Source organism: Stegostoma tigrinum, chromosome 10 (genome assembly GCF_030684315.1).
Source record: "Stegostoma tigrinum isolate sSteTig4 chromosome 10, sSteTig4.hap1, whole genome shotgun sequence".
In the NCBI taxonomy this organism is placed as follows: Eukaryota; Metazoa; Chordata; class Chondrichthyes; order Orectolobiformes; family Stegostomatidae; genus Stegostoma; species Stegostoma tigrinum.
Genome location: NC_081363.1, coordinates 72,973,934 through 72,994,675, shown reverse-complemented (window position 1 = coordinate 72,994,675; position 20,742 = coordinate 72,973,934). Strand labels below are relative to the sequence as shown.

Genomic DNA, 20,742 nt, shown 5'->3' with positions numbered 1-20,742 from the left:
TGTAAGTTTGCAGATGACACCAAAATTAGTGGTGTAGTGGAGAGTGAAGGAGGTTATTTCATAGTACAACGGGACCTTGATCAGATGGACCAATAGTCTGAGGAGTGGCATTTGGAGTTTAATTTAGGTAAATGCAAGGCATTAGGTTTTGGTAAGGCAACTCAGGGCAAGACTTATACACTTAATTATAACATCATGATGGGCATGGATAAGGTCTTTTTCTTAGGGGAGGTGAGTCTGAAACTAGAGGGCATAGGTTTAAGGTGAGAGGGGCAAGATTTAAAAGCTACTTAAGGGGCAAATTTTTGTGCAGAGGGTGGTGTGTGTGTCTGTGCGTGTGTGTGGAATGAGCTGCCAGAGGAGGTGGTCGAGGCTGGTACAATTACAACATTTAAAGGGCATCTAGATGGGTATATGAATAGGAAAGTTTTACAGGGCAAAGGGCCCAATGCTGGCAAATGGGACATTTTTCTGGAGAAGGGTCCAGACCCGAAACGTCAGCTTTCCTGCTCCTCTGAAGCTGCGTGGCGCGCTGTGTTCATCCAGCTCCACACCTTGTTGTCTCAGATTCCCCAGTCTCAGCAGTTCCCACTATCTCTCGTTCAAGTACTGTTTGCTACGTGAAAATTGCCTGCTGCATTTATCTACCTAACAATTCCTCTACTTCACGAATAACACATTCAATGTGTAAGTTCTGCCATAATTCAATCTTAATGCATTGTTTTATCATTTGTTAAGAGATGTTTTAGAGATATGTGAAGCAACTGAAGGCAAGAGTTTAAATTAAAATCAAGTACAGTCTTCAGGCAAAGTGGGGAAGAAGAGGAAGGATAATCGGATAGCAGTGGGATGAAGTGGTGGCAAGTGGTCATAACTCCAGTGACTGGATTAAATAAGGAGTCTCAGTTTTAAAAGGAGGCACAGGAACTGACAAATGGAGTAAGCTCCCCAAATTTACAAACTGATATAACATTTTAAGATATCAGCAGTTGATCACCCCATTGGAGGAGTACATGAGATGAGGCCAAATGTGGTATGTTGGTGAAGCAGACAGTAAAGAGAATGCAGGGTATGCAGGCATTATTCAGTCCCCATTGTAAAGTCCTGCATCATTCTTTTATAAGAGATAGCAGGAACTGCAGATGCTGGAGAATCTGAGATAACAAGGTATAGAGCTGGATGAACGCAGCAGGCCAAGCAGCATTAGAGGAGCAGGAAAGCTGGCGTTTCGGACCTGGACCCTTCTTCAGAAAATTAGGGTCTTCTTCAGGGTAGATGCCCGAAATGTCAGCTTTCCTGCTTCTCTGATGCTGCTTGGCCTGCTGTGTTCATCCAGCTCTCCACCTTGTTATCTCAGATTCTTCTATAATGTCATTTACAGTTAGGTGGCAAAACATACTGAAAGTTGGAAAAACACAACGGATTCCCTTCAGGGAAAACTGAGGGACAGGACAGTGTAAAACTATGAAGTTACTGCAGCATTGCTGTAATGACGAGAAAGGATCTGCTTTTAATGGTTTCCGGTCTCAGCAGGTACCAAAGCACCTTGCAGCCAGTGGTGTCTTTGGTGTAATGTTGGAAAGGGCCAAAGGCAAGTCACTGGTGCCTGGATCCTGGTGAGCACACGGTGATGGCTGACCCTGGGAACTGTGGGACACAGAAGCTGACAGAAACTAGTGGCTGTTGCACCCATTTGCACCAACTGTTGCAGCTCCATACATAATCAGCACCGTACTTAACCCGGAGATATTCTGTACTGCCGTGCTGGGATTTGCAGGGAGTCTACCAGGCATTGGGTGGGGGCAGTAAACAGTTAAATACTTCCAAATCCTTCAGCCGACTTCAGCACAATCACTGAGACCATTTCACAAATGCTGGGTTGGCTTTCGCTTCTGAGCAATAGTCACGAATGAAACATTCCCTGACACATTTCGCAAAGCTCTTTGCATCTTCCACTTGCTTTGTTCTCCTTCACAATTCCAACTCTTTTGGTTTAAATCTGTAAGAACTGGACATCTGCAATCACGGATCTCACGTTGTAAAATACGCCGATGACTGACGAATATCTGTTGAGCTTCAGCTGTGATAAAGGTAACCTTTCTCACAGCATCCAAATGGGATCTCACTTATACTGACTAGTCTATCCCCAGCAGTGATTTGACTGAATCCACAAGATACAACAAAAGCCAGTTATCTTCTCCTTGCCTGACCATGTGTAGAGTGTTTCATTGTTTTAAATGAATTAGCAGCAGCAGTTCAACAAATTCCTTCCAGTGCTGTAAACCCTGAGTTTAGGACAAACTACATCATGTTTATAGCAATTTAGTGCCAGGTTATCCACCTGGCACTTATGCCCCAATTAGTTTCCCCTTCCTATCCAAGCTGTTTAAAGGGCCCCATAAAATGGCTTCCAGTTGACATAATTGCATCTTCCAGGTTTGCCAACAGTTTGCGAAGGCTATTTTAATGCCAGCAATGTTTCTCTGTAAAGATGCCCACCACCTTCACGATGCTCTTTCAGGCACATCAGTTCAATCAAGTGCAATGCATCCTCCAGGAAACGGCAGACATGCCGCTTGTGATCAATTTGTCAGAGCTCATTGCCCTGTCCACCTCTAAGTAAAGTGAACTAGTTATGGTCGATTATCTGACATTCAGCATTTTGAAGCTGGAGAGCTTGAGATGCTGTTGGAACCCAGAAGTCACAGAGTCACAGAGGTCTAACAACAGAGAAAAAGGCCCTTTTTCTCATTGAGTCTATGCCTGTCAAAAACAACCACTTCACTTACTAATTCTATGTTAACACTTGGCCCATTGTCGGGTATGCCTCCACATTCGCAAGTGCGATCTAAATTCTGGATTCAATTTGCCAAATTTTCTTGGGTCCCATGGGTCCTTAACATTGTTATCAGTCTCCCATCTGGGACCTGATCAAAAGCCTTTCTAAAGACAAGGTAGACTACAATAAATATACCCTCATCTACACACCTTGCTACCTCTTCAAAGCCTTCAAACAAGTTAGTCAGATACGACTTCCTCTTAATAAAACCATGCTGAATTTTTAAAATTCTTTCACAGGATGAGGGCGACACTGGCTAGGCAGCATTTATTGCCCATCCCTTAATGCCCTGAGGGCAGTCAAGAGTGAACCACATTGCTGTGGGTCTGGAGTCACATGTAGGCCAGACGAGGTAAGGATGGCAGAGATAATGGGAGCTGCAGATGCTGGAGAATCCAAGATAAGAAAGTGTGGAGCTGGATGAACACAGCAGGCCAAACAGCATCTCAGGAGCACAAAAGCTGATTGTTTCGGGCCTAGACCCTTCATCAGAGAGGGGGATAGGGAGAGGGTTCTGAAATAAATAGGGAGAGAGGGGGAGGCGGACCGAAGATGGAGAGAAAAGAAGATAGGTGGAGAGGAGAGTATAGGTGGGGAGGTAGGGAGGGGATAGGTCAGTCCGGGGAGGATGGACAGGTCAAGGGGGTGAGATGAGGTTAGTAGGTGGGAAATGGAGGTGCAGCTTGAGGTGGGAGGAGGGAATGGGTGAGAGGAAAAACAGGTTAGGGAGGCAGGGACGTGCTGGGCTGGTTTTGGGATGCAGTGGGGGGGAGGGGAGATTATGCTGCTTGGCCTGCTGTGTTCATCCAGCTTCACACTTCGTTATCTAGGTAAGGATGGCAGTTTCCTTCCCTAAAGGACATTAGTGCTGCCCCAAGCAGCCATAGAGAGAAATCAAGCGAACGTTTCGAGTCTAGACGACTCTTTATCAGAGCTCTCTCTCTCCATGGATACTGCCTGACCCAGTGATCTCCAGCATTTGTTGTTTTCAGTGCAGATTCCAGCAACTGCCGTAATTTGCCAACTAAATCACCTAAACTCTGCCCTTCATTCAAGAAGCGTCCAACCTTCATTTGAGGAGGCTCTCATTGTAGTCAGCAATTCCTGCTTTATTTTTATTAAATCCTGAGGTTCAGTTCTCTACCATCATCAGCAGGGCTCTTCTGGCAAGTTGGAAGCTTGGTTTTCATAACCTTTTAAGGCTGGATGATGTAATTCCATCTTTGCTCGAATCTTCCATCCCACCACCAGAAACTGCTTCACAAGTTTATTAAAAGGCGGTGATTGCAGTTTTGCCATGCAGATTTATTCACACAACCCTGGATACTGTAACGTAATGTTTGTTTATCTGTACTGTAAGGCTGAGCATAGTTCAAAGGCCATTTGGCACCTTCCCTCCCCCAGACATTTTTTAAAAATTCATTCACAGGTTGTAGGGGACCTCAGCAAGGCAAGAACTCATTCTGATAAATTGGTGACACATGTTCACTTAACCTTAGCATGCCCCATTCAAGTGTGTGTGACACTCTGTCCTGTCCCTCAGATTGTCTGTCGGAATTACAATCCTGCTTGATTGTCAAAGATCTCCTAAATAAGGTGCCTATTAGCTATTTGAAAGGTATCGCTGCAGGAAGCAATTGTTCCCTGCTGAGCTCGGCAGAAAGTGGCCAATGGAATTCAATCTGCAGTGGCTCAAGGCAAGGCATTTGGGGAGACCAAACAAGGCAATGGAATACATTGTTAAGGGTAGGTGCTGAAGAGTATAGACAAAAATAGGAACCTTAGAGATCCATCAATGTAGCAAGCAAGATAAATCAGCTGGTTACAAAGTCAAGAGATAACAAGGTGTAGAGCTAGATGAACAGAGCAGGCCAAGCAGCATCAGAGGAGCAGGAAAGCTTCAGAAAAGAGTCTAGGCCCGAAACGCCAGCCTTCCTGCTCCTCTGGTGCTGCATGGCCTGCTGTGTTCGTCCAGCTCTACACCTTGTTATCTCAGATTCTCCAGCATCTGCAGTTCCTACTATCTCTGGTTAAGAAGTCACACAGGATACAGCTCTGGTCACCACATTTCAGAGCTGGTACATGTGGTGAGTGGAACAAGTTGAGCCAGATGGACCTCATAGAACATGAGTTCCCTGATTGAGGCTGTTAATCTGGTCCAACCAGGGAGCCCTGGCTGACAGATAAGAGCAGGAAAGTCAGGGGTTCTGTCCATTCTAGGAGCCAGCACTGTGCTACAGTGTCATGTACTGTGCACATGTAAATGATGGGTGACTTGGTGACAGGATACCAGCCTCTGTTGAGTTATTTCAGGACTTGAGATTTAAAAAGATGTTACACAGTCATAAATTCATTACAGCAGAGAAGAGGCATTCCACATAGCCCTCCAAGTTTGTTTCCTTCAAGTGTTCATTCAGTACCTTTGACAAATCATCAACTGTCTCTCCTTTACAGGCAGAGAGCTTTAGACCATAATTTGCTGCATGAACAAATTCTTACTCATAGCTCTCTTAACCAAACTGATATCCCCTAGTCTGGATTTAACTGGAACAGCTCCACCTTGTCTACATAATCAGATCAGTCTTCATTTTGTACACCGGTATGAAATTACCCATGAAACACACTAAGGAGAATTACACCAGCTTTTCCTAACCTAATCTTGCAAATAAAACCTCTGATCTGATGATGAGGAAAACAAATTGAGCTGTGTATAAGAGCACTTCTGGATATGAACATGAAAAAAAGCCTCATGGTCCAGATTCTTGTCGTGCAGTGGTAATGTCCCTACCTCTGGAACAGGAGTTTTTTTTTCCAGAAGTGCTCTTACACACAACTGAATTTCCTTCTCTTACCATCAAATTACCCCTTTTTTGTCACCTATCAACCGCTAATAATATCCCTCAGCAGGCTGGTTAGAAAATACCTGAAAAAAATGCTGACATCTGGGCCATTCCAGCAAATTTGTCCTACACCTTCTCGTGAACTGTGAAATCTTTCCGAAAGTACAGTGACCAAAATGGGATGCAATTCTCTACTTGTGACCTGAGAAAGGTTCGGCTGAACTTCCCTGATTTTGCACTCCATACCTCTCATTCAGAAAGCTGAGATCCCAACTGATTTGTTATCTAATTCCCACAATGTCCTGCCACCTTCAGGGATCTCTGTGCATGAACTCTCAGGTGCCTCTGTTCTGAAACACCCTTGGAAATGTGCCGCTGATTCTAAACTGGCTCTCTCCACTCCTTCTACAGAAATACAATCACTTCACAACCATGTCTGCCCAATCTGCTGGCCTGCCCATGTCCTGTTGCAGTCAGCTGGGATCATCTCATTATCTGTCTCAAACTTCCACTATCATCAGCAAATATTGGAATTTGAGTCTGTATCCCACTATTTTTTTTCTTTATTCATTCTCAGGATGAGGGAACCTTTGGCGAGGCAGCATTTATTGCCCAGAGGGCAGTTCAGAGTCAACCACGTTGCTGTAGGTTTGGAGTCACATGTAGGCCAGTTTGGCAGTTTCCTTCCCTAAAGGACATTAGTGAATCAGATGGGTTTTTCCCCAACAACTGGCAATGGATTCACAGTTACCGTTAGACTGTTAATTCCAGATATTTTATTGAATTCAAATTCCACCATCTGCCTTGGTGGGATTTGAACCCAGATCCCCAGAACATTAGCTGTGTGTCTGGATTAACAGTCCAGTGATAATACCACTAGGCCATTGCCGCCCCTTATGTCCGTGTCATCCTAAATACTCACATCGCAAAATAACATGGACCTTAGGAAACACCACTGTTTCCCATCATCCAGTTGCTAAAATCAACCACTTCCACAGCTCACTGGGCTTAAGGCAAATTTTATCCAGGGTAACACTGGCCCTCCGGTCCATGAGCCTCAATTTCTTTTTTTCATCAGTCTTTTACTATGACAGACACTTCCATCAAATTCGGAGTCAAACATATATCATAATGTCTTCCTCAGCAATCAGAACGATACAACACGGAAATAGACCATTGATTCAACTAGTTGACACCAACTATGTCCATAAACTAAATCAGTCCCACTTGCTTTCTCCTGGCCCATATCCCTCCAAACTTTTCTTATTCATGTTCTTTTCCGATTTTTTTTAAACATTGCAACTGTACCTCCATCCAGCACTTTCTCTGGAAGTTCATTCCACACAAGAACTACTCTCTGCTCAAAAAAAATTGCCTCTCATCCCCTTCTTAAAACTTTCTCTGATCACTTTAAAACTATTCCCCCTAGTTTTGAGCTCCACCACCATAGGGAGAAGACCCTTGCTATCTATACCCCTCTACAGGGTCATCACTCAACCTCTTATGCTCCAGTGAAATAAGCTAGGGTCTATCCAGCCTCTCCTTATAACAGAAGCCTTCTAGTCCCAGCAACATCCAGATAAATTTTTTTCTGAATGCTCTTCTATGTAATAAAATCGCCAAATGTTCAAGTTGATTGATCAAACACGATCTGTTTTACAAATCTGTGCTGGCTCTAGCTAATTAACTCATAACTTTCCAAGTTCCATTTTTATTTTCTTTTACCCCTGACCAATGTTTCTACAGCTTTACTCACTTGAAATGGAGAATTGTAACTATGAAAATAAAGCAAATCATAAAATTTTGTTGTTTATTGGGGCTAGATTATAAGCACGTAAAAATAATGTACAAGTCCTTTCAGGAGGGTAATAACTCCTTTCAAAATAAAATCTGGAATTTTGGATTTTCTAGTTACTGACCTCGATCAAGCACGTGTTCGTTGAATGCAGATCAGCTGTCTAACACTGAATGGAAACCTCAGAGTAACTTGTTCTACTTGTGAAGCTGAATGATGGCCAAAGGTACTGAAGATGGAGTCAAATTCATACAGATGTACAGCATGGAAATAGACCCTTCAGTTCAACTTATCCATGCTGACCAGATATCCTCAATTAATCTATTCTCATTTGCCAGCATTTGGCCCATATCCCTCTAAACCCTCCTTAGACATGTACCCATCCAGACGCCTTTTAAATATTGTAATCTACCAGCCTCCACCACCTCCTCTGGCAGCTTATTCCACACAGACACCACCCTCTGCATGAAAACAGTTGCCCCTTAGGTCCCTTTTAAATCTTTCCCAACTCAACCTTAAACCTATGCCCTTTAGTGCTGGACTCCCTTATCCTGGGGAAAAGTCCTTGTCTGTTCACTCTATCCGTGCCCCTCATGATTTTATAAACTTTTATAAGGTCGCCCCTCAGCATCTGACGTTCCAGGGAACATAGTCCCAGCCTATTCGGCCTCTCCTTATAGCTCAAACCCTCTAGCCCTGGCCACATCCTTGTAAATCTTTTATGAACCCTTCCAAGTTCAGCAATATATTTCCTATAGCAGGGAGACCATGTCTCAGACTGCATTGAGTCGAAGTTAACTTGAATCAAGAAGGAAGCAGAAAACCAGGTTATAAAAGCTGTAGTCTTCAGGAGCGGGAAAAGCCAGGAGAATCTAGGCCATAATTTTGAGATCTTGGGAATGAAAAAGTGCAAAACGGGGTCAGTGAACTGAGTTATAATTTCAGCAGCGGTAAGCTGACGAGGGAAAGCAAGTGGTGAGAGGAGCTTTGGCCCGGTGAACTGGGGTGGGTCAACCTTGAGATGTGGCTGAGTTGGCAGGAAGGAGACTGGAGAAAGCCAAGTCTGAAGTCCAAGTCAGAAAGCGCACAGACTTGGAGACCAAACACAGGGGGCCGAAGACGGGGATCGCAGACTCTTAGACGCAGCCTGTCAAAGTTTGCTTGAAATAATGACCGGTGGGGCATGCTGAGGCTGGAGAGGGGACAGGAGGTATCTGGTAGAAGTGTTAGAAGCCTCAATTCAGCTCTGCGCCAATGGAGAAAGAAAGAAATCGAGGAGGGTACAATACTTACAGCTTGGGGGACGATGAGTGGTAACAAGAAAGCAGTAACATGTGGTTGACTGGGTTCAGAAGGTCTGTCTCCATTTCTATAAAACCTAAAGCACACCAGCAAAAATAAAAAGCTATTTCATTTCATAACGTTTCAAAATTATTTCTGGAATAAAGCACGATCTCTCCTGGGTCCCACACAAGTCCGTCTCTCTCAGCCTGATGTTCAGGCTGCCCTGCCCACGCTCACTCCAGCGCTCAAAGCCCTGTGCAAACACTGGGCTCCATAATCATCATTAGCCGAGTCTATACATGATCAGCATGCTGCTGATTTCGAACAAAGATATTCTGAACAGTTTATCGTGTTTGAAAAGTTATGGAAGTATGTCCTATGCTTCCAAAGCTCTCCAAAGAGAAAAGATCAGCCTCACTTTTGCCAAAGACCTGTCATTGTAGTCGATTAGACAATCCTTTCACCTCCAAGATTTTGGATCAGATCCAGCCGAGACAGATGCCACGAGAGGAAGTCTATCTGTGCTGACTCTCAGGGTTCTGTGTAAAGTGGCTGTAGCCAGTTACACTCAAATTCCCCATGGGGGTGAAATCATAGCAGAAGTGTATCTATAAATCAGCATCAAATTGTCAGTTTGCGTCCAAGAGGTTACAGTGTATGTTGCTATTGCTAACACACACGGAACTTACACTTTAGAAATAGCAAGGTTCAGATAAGTATCCCAAGTTCCTGTTATTATTGCTTCTCTTGCCTGTTGAATGAGTAACGCTGTTAGTGCCATTGTTTTATTTCAGTACGACTGAAGTGAAATCAATGGTGGGTTTAATGTCCTTTCCCAGTAGGACTTCTTGGGGGGCAGAGGCACTCAATCAGGTGACAGGGGAATGATTGAAAACCCTACCTCCATTCCTGCCTCTTCCACACTGAATGTCCACGTCAGGGCCTTAATTCTACTGCCATGAATATTAACACAGAGACGAACAGGGGCTTTACATGGGGAGCGCATGACAAACAAGCCCATGAGTCATTGCTTCAAGACCTTCCAAAGTCACTCATTGGCTGATAGAGAGAGCAAGAGTATGGGAAGAGGGGCTACACTACAAACCATCCAGCTTTCCCTTGTTGTTATTGTCCCTCTACCATAATCCTAACCTCCTGCCATCACTCACCATTGCCAAGGGTTCTGAATACTCCTGTAAATTATATTAATCTCTAAAGCTTTCATGCTGCGCCACTTTTTTTTAATTCATCCATGGGATGTGGGTGTTACTGGCTGGCCAGAATTCATTTAGTTGCCCTTAAGAAGGTGTTGGTGAGCTGACCTTTTGAACTTTGACCCAACAACAATGAAGGAATGACGATAAATTAGTCCAAGTCAGGATGGTGAGGGGTGGGATAATGTATCTGCTACCTTTGTGATTCTAGATGGTACAGCCCATGTGTTTGGAAGGTGCTATAGAAGGAGTCTTGGTGAATGTCTGCAGTGCATATTGTAGATGAAGCACAACTTTAGCACCATGGCAGCAGGAGTAGGACAATCAGCCGCTTGGGGGCCTACTCCTCCATTCATTATGATCATGGCAGATCATCCAATTCAATCCCCCCTATCCTTTTTTATTCCCTTTAGTCCCCCCAGTACTATTTCAATTTCTTCTTGAAATCACAGAATGTTTTGGCCTCGACTGCTTCCAGTGGTTATGACTTCCATAGGCTCACTTCTCTCTGGCTCAAGAACTTTTTCCTCCTCTCAGTTCTAAATTGCCTACTCTGTCTCCTTAGATTGTGACTCCTGGATCCCCCCCATCAACACGATCGTCTTTCCAGCACTTATCCTGTCTTGTCCTGCTAGGATTTTATAGGTTTCTATAAGAAAGCCCCTCATTCGTCTGAGCTCTGGTGAATATAATTAATCTCTCCTTGTATGTCAATCTCACCATCCCAGGAATCTTTCTGGTAAAGCTTAGCTGTACACCTCCGATAGCAAGAACAGATAAACTGACCATGACTGCACGCAATAGTATGTGGTCCCACCATGACCCTGTACAGTTGCATCCCTGCTCATGTATTCAAATACTCTCACTACGAAGGCCAACATACCTCTTGCCTTCTTCACTACTCACTACACTGGCATATTATGTTCGGCGACTGGTGCTTGAGGACACCCAGGTCTCATTGCACATTCCATTAGTCATTACGTAGCCATTCAGATAATAATTCACCTTCCTGTTTTTGCTGTCAAAGTAAATAACCTCACATTTATCTACATTATCAGCTATGGATTTGCCCATTTACTCAGTTGGTCAAAATCACATTGAACCATCTCTGCATCCCCCTTCACAGCTCGATGTTACTTATCATTCCTTCATCTAAGTCATTAACTTATCTTGTGAATTACTGGGGTCCGAATCCTGATCCCTGTGATATCGTACCAGACGTTGCTTGCCATCTGGAAAAAAATGCCCATTTATTTCCACTCTTTTATTTGCCCGCTTTCTGCCAGCCTGTTGTTGAAATGTTGCCAGAATCTGTGTCCTCCGCAGCTTGCAGTGTCATCATGCGTTTCTAATTGATTGGACAACTTCTCAAGTCATTGGAGAAATAGAGGGACTGGTCATGACCATCCTTCTCTGAGGATTCCCGTCTGTTTGCAGAAGGAACGTGAGTTGGGCAAGACACCAGGCAGAACAACACCAGCTTCTGCAGGGGATAAGGGTCAGAAGCTGGTGTTGTCCTCAGCCTGAGGGTCTATCTTCCTCAGACCTTCCCAGCCCCCTACCTTCTACTGACACCTACAGTGCTGCCTCCGAGAAACTGGGAACCCTCTCCCATGGTTCTTGTACAAAGCTGAAGCCTAATTCAGCATGTCAGCCAGGGTTCTCCACATCAGCAATGGAAATGATGGCCGGAGGCCACAAAATCATCTCCAAATTGCTTCTGAGGCCACATGTTTTAGCTCCTGCAGGCAATGTCAAATTGTGCTAATCAGTAATGAGAACTAAAATTCCTTTCCACGGATCACTGACTAGATGTGGTGAAATCAGAATCATATACAATGGAAACAGTCCCTTCAGTCCAACTAGTCCACGCTGACCAAGTTCCCAAACTAAACTGGTCCCACTTGCCTGAGTTTGGCCCCTTTGCTTCCAAACCTCTCTTATTCATGAACATATCCAAATGTCTTTTAAATGGTGTGACTCTACCTACACCCTCCATTTTCTCTGCCAGTTCGTTCCGCACACGAACTACTCTCTGTGGAAAACGTTGCCCCTCTCAACCTTTTTAAATCTTTTTCCTCTCCTCTTAAAGATGTGTCCCCTAGTTTTGATTTCCCTCACCCTCTGGAAAAGGCCCTTGCTATTCACCATATCTATGCCCGTCATGATTTTATAAATCTTAATAAGGTCACTCCGCGACCACCACCGCCCCCCCACCCCGGCAACCTCCAATGGAAAAAGTCTCAGCCTTTCCAGTCCCTTTTTATATCTTAAACCCTCCATCGCCAGCAACATGTTGGTAAATCTTTTTTGGACCCACTCAAATTGAATAAAATCCTTCCTCGTGTATTCTGACACTCCATAGGCCAATGCCACAGGGAGTTCTTTGCTCCAAGTACAGCCTTCCACAAAAGCAAGGTCAGGGCATAGTTTAAAGATTCCTTAACACAGACTAAGCAAAGGAAGACAATACAACTCACTAGCAGCAAGGCATTCCTGGTCATCATGGTATGATACATGACAAAAATCTGGTCGTCAATCCATTAAGAATATATGAACATTGACGGCACCCTTCCAGTCTCCTCAATTTAAATAAAGTCTACCTGGGTCCAAACACCAGGAACCTTTCCTCGCATTTATTTGGCTCGGTAAATTTGAGACTCTTAGGATTGTGCTCTAATAATTGAAGTCCAAGGAACTTTATGACAATCTTCCAACTGCTGCAGAATCAGATGACAACAACTGCCTTGAGTAGGAGATCTATTACATACACATTCAGGGGAAATGGTGGTGTAGTGGTAATGTCATTGTGTTCATAATGCAGAGCAGCAGGCCAATGTTCTGTGGACATGGTTCAAATCTCACTGTGGTAGATGGTGAAATCGGAATTTTATAGAAGCCTGGAAATAAACAGCTAGCCTAATGGTGACTGTGTAACCATCGCCAATTGTCATAAAAACCTATCTGGTTCGCTAATGCTTTTTAGGGGCAGGAAATCCGCCATCCTTACCTGGTCTGGCTTGCAGGTGATTCCAGATGTGATTGACCTTTAAATGCCCTCTGAGGAAATTGGGAATGCGAACTAAATGTTGGCTTAGCTAGTGACATCCACATTGCATGAATATATTAAAAAATAAAATCAGGACTAGTGCCAAGCAAGTGTAAACCATGATTCCACCCCTCACTTCATGAGTTACAACCTACCTGACGGTGGCTATCACCTTATTAAAGAGCAAATGCCCTCTGGTTTCAGCGTTAAATGCTGTCTTGCTACAAAGTGCTTCAACTTCTAGTATATCTGTGCCAAAACCACCATAGATTTCCAGTTTGCAGATGACAACAGTGTTAGCATCCCTAGATTTGCAAGTTACGCTCATGCTCTCAATTCTGCTTACAAGAAACTCGGGCTGTCCTCGAAGCTCGCCAAAATAAAGTTCCTACCGACCCACATTTAGTCAGCCAAATATTCCACTGTCCATTTATATACACTGGAATTATCACCACAAAGACTTCTGGAGGAAGTCCATCAGCAATGGTTCGCCAAATTCCAGATTCAGTGTGACGACCATCGAATAAAGACCTTCTCAATGCCAGTTGGAAAAGTATTCAGGCAAAACTTCTGAAAAATTAACTATAATGGACTTACCCTGTATCTGAGTGGCTGAAAACAATCTATCTCTGTTTGGCCCTGTTTTCCTAACTCTCAAGTCATCAATGAAGAACTAAGGAAACACTGCAAACACATCGGAGCTCACCTCAATGCAGTCACCTTGACATCAATGACAAAGATGAGCTTGCTACAAATCATTCAGATTGGTAGCAACTTGTCCATCCACTTGCACCATGCTTTGAGTCACTGTGTCCTATTGACAGGACAGAACAATAGTGGAGAAGAAAAGCAAAATCCTTCACTTTGGTCACACTACGTCATGGAACAGCCTGCTCAGGGATCTGGACATAAGATCTGTCAGGGGCTTGGTCAGCCCAGTTGGCTGATTTAGAACATAAAACAGTACAGGCCCCTCAGCACATGATGTTGTGCCGACCTATTATCCTCCTCAGATAAATCTGCCCTGCATACCCTACATTCTACAATCCTCCATGTGCCTATCCAAGAGTCGCTTAAAAGTTTCTAAAGTATTTGACTCCTACCACTGCCAGCAGCACATTCCACACACCCACCACTCTCTGTGCGAAGTTTGTGATGCAGAGTAACATCAACAATGTGGGTTCAATTCCCACACCAGCTCACATTACCATGCAGGAGTCTCCATCTCAAATCCCGCCTCCTGCCCTTGGCTGACACATGGTAACCCTCACGTTAAACCACCACCAGTTGTTTCTCTCTAATTACAGAGCAGGCCTATAGTCCACTAGGACTATGGCAACTTTGCGTTTACCTTTTACATGTTGTCATGGTGTTGCCATGAGACTTGACCTGTCGGCCTGATGCAGTGACTTTTGCATTGGTGTGCTGACTGTTGTCATGGCGCAGTGGCTGTCGCTAAGGCTCACTGCCTGTTGTTACGGTGCTGTGACTGTTGCTACGGAGCTGAAATATTCTTAGCCAGGACCTAACGATTTCCAAAAAGTCATCCTTAACATGTAGCCACTGGCCTATGCACGCCCGTTAACAGGCTTGAGCAACCCTGGGCTTTACAACATTGAAATATGTGGCTTATGATTTCGTAATTTTAAGTAATCTTGGCACTTGAAGATTGAACATTTCTGTACTTACCAATAAAATGTTAAATGCAGCCTCAATCCACCTGAAAGCTGTGAGCAGACTCTTTGGTTACTACTATGATCATTTTTGCAACAAATCCCACCTGTGGAAAAATGACTCCTGGCATTGTCCCATTTTCATAGGCTACAATGTGTAGATGTTATCAGCCTTGGCTCAGCACCTCAGCTGAGTCGATACCAGAGAGATGAGCACGTTATCGTAGCTGATGCTCCAGTGCAATGCTGACAGAGTACTGCACTGCCAGAGATTCCATATTCCAAGTGAGGCATTCAGTCAAGGTTCTATCTGCCCTCTCAGGTAAATCTCAATGGTGAGGGACGTTCAGACCGGTGCAGTGACCAACCTCACTAAAACTGTTTCTCGGTCATTCTCTTACCTGTGGGCTCTTGCTGCGCATGATTAGCTGCCTGTTTCATGCACGATCCAGCATACCTTTGCACACACAACTGTCGCATAAAAGTCACCCAATCTTTTAGCGAGTTTTGTTTGTGAGCAAAGGATCACCTTTAATATAACACAACTCAAAGATTTGATTTCCACAAGCTCATTCATTGAGTGACAGTGGATTGCCTTCTGTTGTGTCATATCATCTTATAAATGGCTGGGCTCTCTAGTGGCTTATGTGGTTGAGGGCCTAATGAGACAAGTATAGTCCACTTCTGCAACTATTTACAGGTGATAAGGATAGGCGCTACATTACTCTAAAGGCTGTTGGAGGGGCTCTTGTGGCACAGTGATAGTGTTCCTACCTATGAGACAAGGGGTCCATCTGATCCAGAGTTGTGTAATAACTTCCTCTAAATTGATTGATTAGAAAGTATCTACAGAGGTGGGTCCTAGCCTTGGGTCTGTCTCATAGAATCCCCACAGTGGGGGGACATGCCATTCGACCCAACAAATTCACACAGAGCTTCTGATGACCATCCCATCCAGGCCCATCCCCTGATCCTATATTTCCCATAGCTAACGCACCTAACCTACACATCCCTGAACACTACGGGCGCTTTAGCACAGCCAACCCACCTAGCCTGCACATCTTTGGACTGTGGGAGGAAACCAGAGCACCTGGAGGAAACTCGCGCAGACACGGGGAGAATGTGCAAACTCCACACAGACAGCCACCCGAGGGCGGAATCAAACCCAGGTCCCTGGAGCTGTGAGCCACCATGCTTCCCCTACTCTCTCCTACAAGATTCTACTTTACTCTGCCACCAATATTCTGATAGCATCACCATAGCCAGCTCTGCTTAGAACACACATCAAATATTAACCCTTTCAAACTCTTCCAGGCAATGTGCAAGAGGTATTATTCAATCTTAGTGACTGGAAGAGGGATAGGAGCATTAAGAACAGGAATATGGGGTGGCATCTGACATGCAGCTCCATTATTCTAACAAAGTACGGCAGAACGTCACCTCTATTGCTCTTCATCCCCTTGAGCACAAAAGTCTACCCATCTTTGTTGTGAAAGCTTCAATGGTTCCCAGTATCCACAGCTTTATAGAAGAAGGGAATTCCAGGCTTCCACGGCTCCTGAGCAGTGTAGCTATCATTTTAAGATTATGGTCCCTCATAAAGAACTCCATCATCTTGAGGAAGCCATTTATTTGCTATCACTCTGTTGAATCTGTTGCTCACTTTTTTCAAAAAAAATCATTGTGTCATGGGATGTGGGCAACAACCAGCATTTGTTGCCCTAAGTCTAACTGTTACAACAATGTTATCTCTGAACCACTTCAGGAGTCAGTTTTAATTAAACACCCCGACAAAATCACCACACTGAGGGAATCCATGCTTAACTAACGCATCCTGTCCCTGTTTTTCAAACCTACCAAGCCCTCTGGCATTGTTCTGGTGAATCTGCCAGCTGCACCCTTCCGGACCAGTGCCCAGATTGAATGCAGTTCTCCAGTAGAGGTCTGACCAAGTCTCTGATACCACTCCCCCACCCCTCAGCCATCAGGTCTTCCTTTCTCTTTCTCCTTCCAGAATACAACATGCGAGAACTTTTGCCAAACCCCAAATCCAGACAGAGATTGAAGCCAGGCTCAACTTGATCTTTCCTTTGCTGCTAAAACATTCATTCAGAAGTGTCTGCGCGAGCAGTGCATCCACTTCATAAAAGGCAGGATGAAATATGAAGTCATAATTGAAAATACGGTGTCAGGCCCTCTGCTGCGGAGAAATGTCTAATGTCATGTTTCACATGTGTTGGGAGTATAACTTGTAGTAGGGAGACAGTTCAACAAATTCAGTGAAGTGAAGGAAGAACTGGGTGAACCGCCACAAATTCACAATCTAATTCATGCCATTTAAAGAGCAGGAGATCCTGATTTGGTTAGCTGGTGGTGATCTTTCACTGGAAACCTCCCTGCCATCAACTGAATGGAACATACTTGCTCACTTTGCTCTCAGTGTAGGTTCTGCACATCCCATTCGCTTCATGGTTCAAACATGTACAAAGGAGAGAAAATGCATATAAACTTTCCACGCGTTCAGCAGTGACAGTGAGGAATGCAGCTTCCGTTAAAAGGCATTCTATTCAAAACCTTAACTCTATTTCTCTCTTACTAATGACACTGCCTGACCTATGGAGAATTTCCAGCACCTTCTGTCTGCATTGTAGGTTTCCAGCCGCCACAGTATTCCACATTTCTTTTAGTTATGCTAAGAATGACTTGTTCCTCTAGCAAGCAATGTTTTAGCTTCACTGCAATGGGCACTAATAGCTAACTTATTTTAGTATAGCAAACTGCGTTTAACTGGCACCTTAATGAACCGGCCCTCTCGATAAATTATGTACCTGAAATACCGAAAGTTTTTTGCATTATTCCAATCTTCATGATGTTGAGTGGTCAGTTGAAGGCTCCCTGCTGGTACATTTGATTTAAGGCAAAAGTTGCATTATTATTTATTTATGCTGTAAATAAAGTAAAGCAGTGGTGTGTAAACCCTCTATTATTTTACATATCTATTACTCGGTGTGTGTTTTTACATCGATTGTGTCGATCTCTTGATCAACTGGAATATTTGATCAATCAACACACGCCTGGTTCCTAACGTGCCAGTTAATAACAGGTTTGCTGCTCATACTTTTAAGAAAACCATCAGTTACCTAGATTCCTCATGCTGGAGCCATTCTGTTTGGAGTCTTTGCTAACCAGCTGCTTTATCCAAAGGGTTGGTGCTGTAATTTCTGAAACAGATCAGATAAAGAATATCTTACATTCATCAAACAGAGCTGTCCCTGAAACTCATTTTCCCCCTTTTAAATCGACCACTCTCAACATGTTTAAAAATTGATTTGCATCACCTTACATCACCTTACATCATTGTCATACCTAGCATTTTTCAGATTGGGAAAAGATAGAGCTTCCCAGCGTTTGGCAACAGATTCATCCTCTGCAAACTGCCGATACGACGCTCCATCGGCTATGCAGGGTGTTGAAGCCGAATTCTGTCACTGACCCTGGAGTGCTACCTTGTACAATGCAGGTGTGCCGGCAAGATGTGATCTGCCTGGAGATGAGAATACGATTGTGCAACCATTCCACTTTAGCTCAAGTGCTTTCAACATGTGGAAATGCCAGAGGGCGAATAAAGTCAGGAAAAGAATATTTTATAAAAACAGTGGGAGAGGGCATCTTGTTGTCCTATGAATTAACAGACATGCGTTTCTGAATTATATATATATAGATGAGAACAGTTCTATAATTTTACTTAAAAGCGTTATAAAACTTGAGTTTTACAAAAAGTGGATATTTTCCAAATGGAATGGTTATGGGTAATTAGAAGTTTTTAGATGCCATTCTCCTCTTTTAGAATAGAATCCTGACAGTGTGGATAGAGGCCATTCGGCCCCGTCCAGTCTCACTGACAACCCACTCCATCCAATGCCATCTGTGCATTTCCCATGGCTGATCCACCTGCCCTACACATCCCTGGACTCTATGGGCAATTTAGCACGGCCAATCCACCAAACCTGCGTATATTTGGAAACCTGCACACACACACACACACACACACACACACACACACACACACACACGGGGAGAATGTGCAAACTCCACACAGACAGTTGTCTGAGATTGGAACTGAACACTGGTCTCTGGTGCTGTGAGGTAGCAGTGTTAACCACTGAGCCACTGTGCCGCCCTTGACATCTAAGAGCTAATCAATCCAGAAGGCTGGTCTGGATAAAATATGAAAAAGGCTTGACTGTGATGGCCCCAAGCCATATGAACCATCGGTATCAACTATCACGGCTTGCACTGAGTAATGACCACCTGTACAAGCACACTCTGGCATCGGCTTGATGTTAGTTTTGTTTTCTTCTTCCAGTAGCTAGCAGCCATGATCACATTGAGTGACAGAACAGATCCAATGAGCCAAATGGCCTACCTCTACTCTGCTATCTCATGGTCAGAGTTGGATTGTGGAAGTAAGTTGCCCAGTTGATCTTTCTGGAGGTTGACACCAATGACCTCAAAAGCCATCAACCTGAATCATGCATGCAGTTTCGATGGCTGAGTATAGAAAGTGCCTGCTTCCCCACTCCACCCCAGCACAAGAACAAACAAGCAAATATCCTGCCAAGATGTTACAAACTGAGGTATGAACCATTTCAAGGACTTCATCAGGTGCAGTACATGTACAGAGTCATACAGTCAGCATGGAAACAGACCCTTCGGTCCAACCAGTCCATCTGTCCATAATCCCAAACTAAATTAGTCCCACCTGCCTATGCTTGGCCCATATCCCTCCAAACCTTTCCTATTCAGCTAAGTGTTTGATAGGAGCTGTGGAACTGCTTCAAGTATATCCAACGGTGTTTTCCAACTATCCTCAAATGATGCTGAGGAATTTTACTAAAAGCCTGCTCCCAATGGCTTTGTAGGATGCCACGAATTCCAAGGTACAGCTATAACCATAATTCTCTTTTGGTTGTTAAACGATTCTACAGGGCAGCAGCTGGAATTCTTGCCCTTGCATTGGAAGTTTTATCCTGCACTAACAGAATTCCACTCGTACAAACATATCACAGCAAGATTTTGACTTCAGTAACATTATTATTATGCCTTCTTGGCCTACATTTAAAAACCGCAGCTGCTTTATTTTTGTTCTTTCCGACAAGACTATTGATTTGCACAGACCTCCCCTGAGCTGATCATGAGCCAGCGTACATAATGGAGAAATGCTGAGGCATCACAACAATTCATGAAGTGAATGCCCGATTGTTTGTTTAGTCATTGGTGAAATGAAATCTCGATGCTAAGTTCTCAGTCTCAAGATTTAATTTCACCATTGATCCAGTGAAACAATGTGAATCTGGGAGTGGGAAGGGGGGAAGGAATGGGCTGAGGAGAAGAGGTGAAGGGTAAAGGGATCTGCTCTTGTAGTCACTGTATTTATACGGCGAGTCCAGTGTCAATGGTAATCCCTGGGATGTTGATCAAGGGAGATTCAGTGATGCTAATGCCATTGCATTTCTAGAAGCAATGGTCAGATTCTGTCATTGGAGATTTGTGAGTGATGTTACTTGTGACATTTCAGCCCATGCGTGGAGATTGTCTAAGTCTTGCTGAATTTGGACATGGGCCGCTTCAGTATCTGAGTGGCGAGTGGCGCTGAACACTGAAGAATCATCAGCAGGCAATCCCCACTTCTGACCTTATGATGGAGGGAAGGTCATTGATGAAGCAGCTGAAGATTTTGGGCCTGGGACACTACGCTGAGGAACTCCTGCAGAGATGTCCTGGAGCTGAGATGGCTGATCTCTAACAACCACAACCATCACCTATGTGTCAAGTCTGACTCCAGAAGGCAGTTTTCCCTGATTGATTCCAGTTTTGCAAGGCTCCTTGATGCCACACTCTGTCAAGTGCAGCCTTGATGTCAAGGGCTTTCACTCTCACCTCACCTCTGGAATTCAGCGTTTTTGTCCATGTTTGAACCAAGGCTGTAATGAGGCCAGGAGCGAAGTAACCCTGGCAGAACCCAAACTGGGCATCACCAAGGAGGTT

The 20,742-nt window shown here is 44.2% G+C and overlaps 1 protein-coding gene across 6 annotated transcripts in view; it reads right to left on the bottom strand.

Moving 5' to 3' along the window:
• Positions 1 to 20,742, bottom strand: part of smoc1 (SPARC related modular calcium binding 1) — a 226,136-nt gene that overhangs the window by 144,894 nt on the left and 60,500 nt on the right. For 5 of the 6 annotated variants that reach the window (XM_059649276.1, XM_059649277.1, XM_059649279.1 and 2 more), the window contains one exon: positions 17,835 to 17,915. The exons of the other annotated variant lie outside the window; for it this stretch is intronic. In XM_059649276.1, the coding sequence (XP_059505259.1) occupies positions 17,835 to 17,915 (81 nt within the window). The remainder of the gene's footprint in view (positions 1 to 17,834; positions 17,916 to 20,742) is intronic. 6 annotated transcript variants of the gene reach the window in all.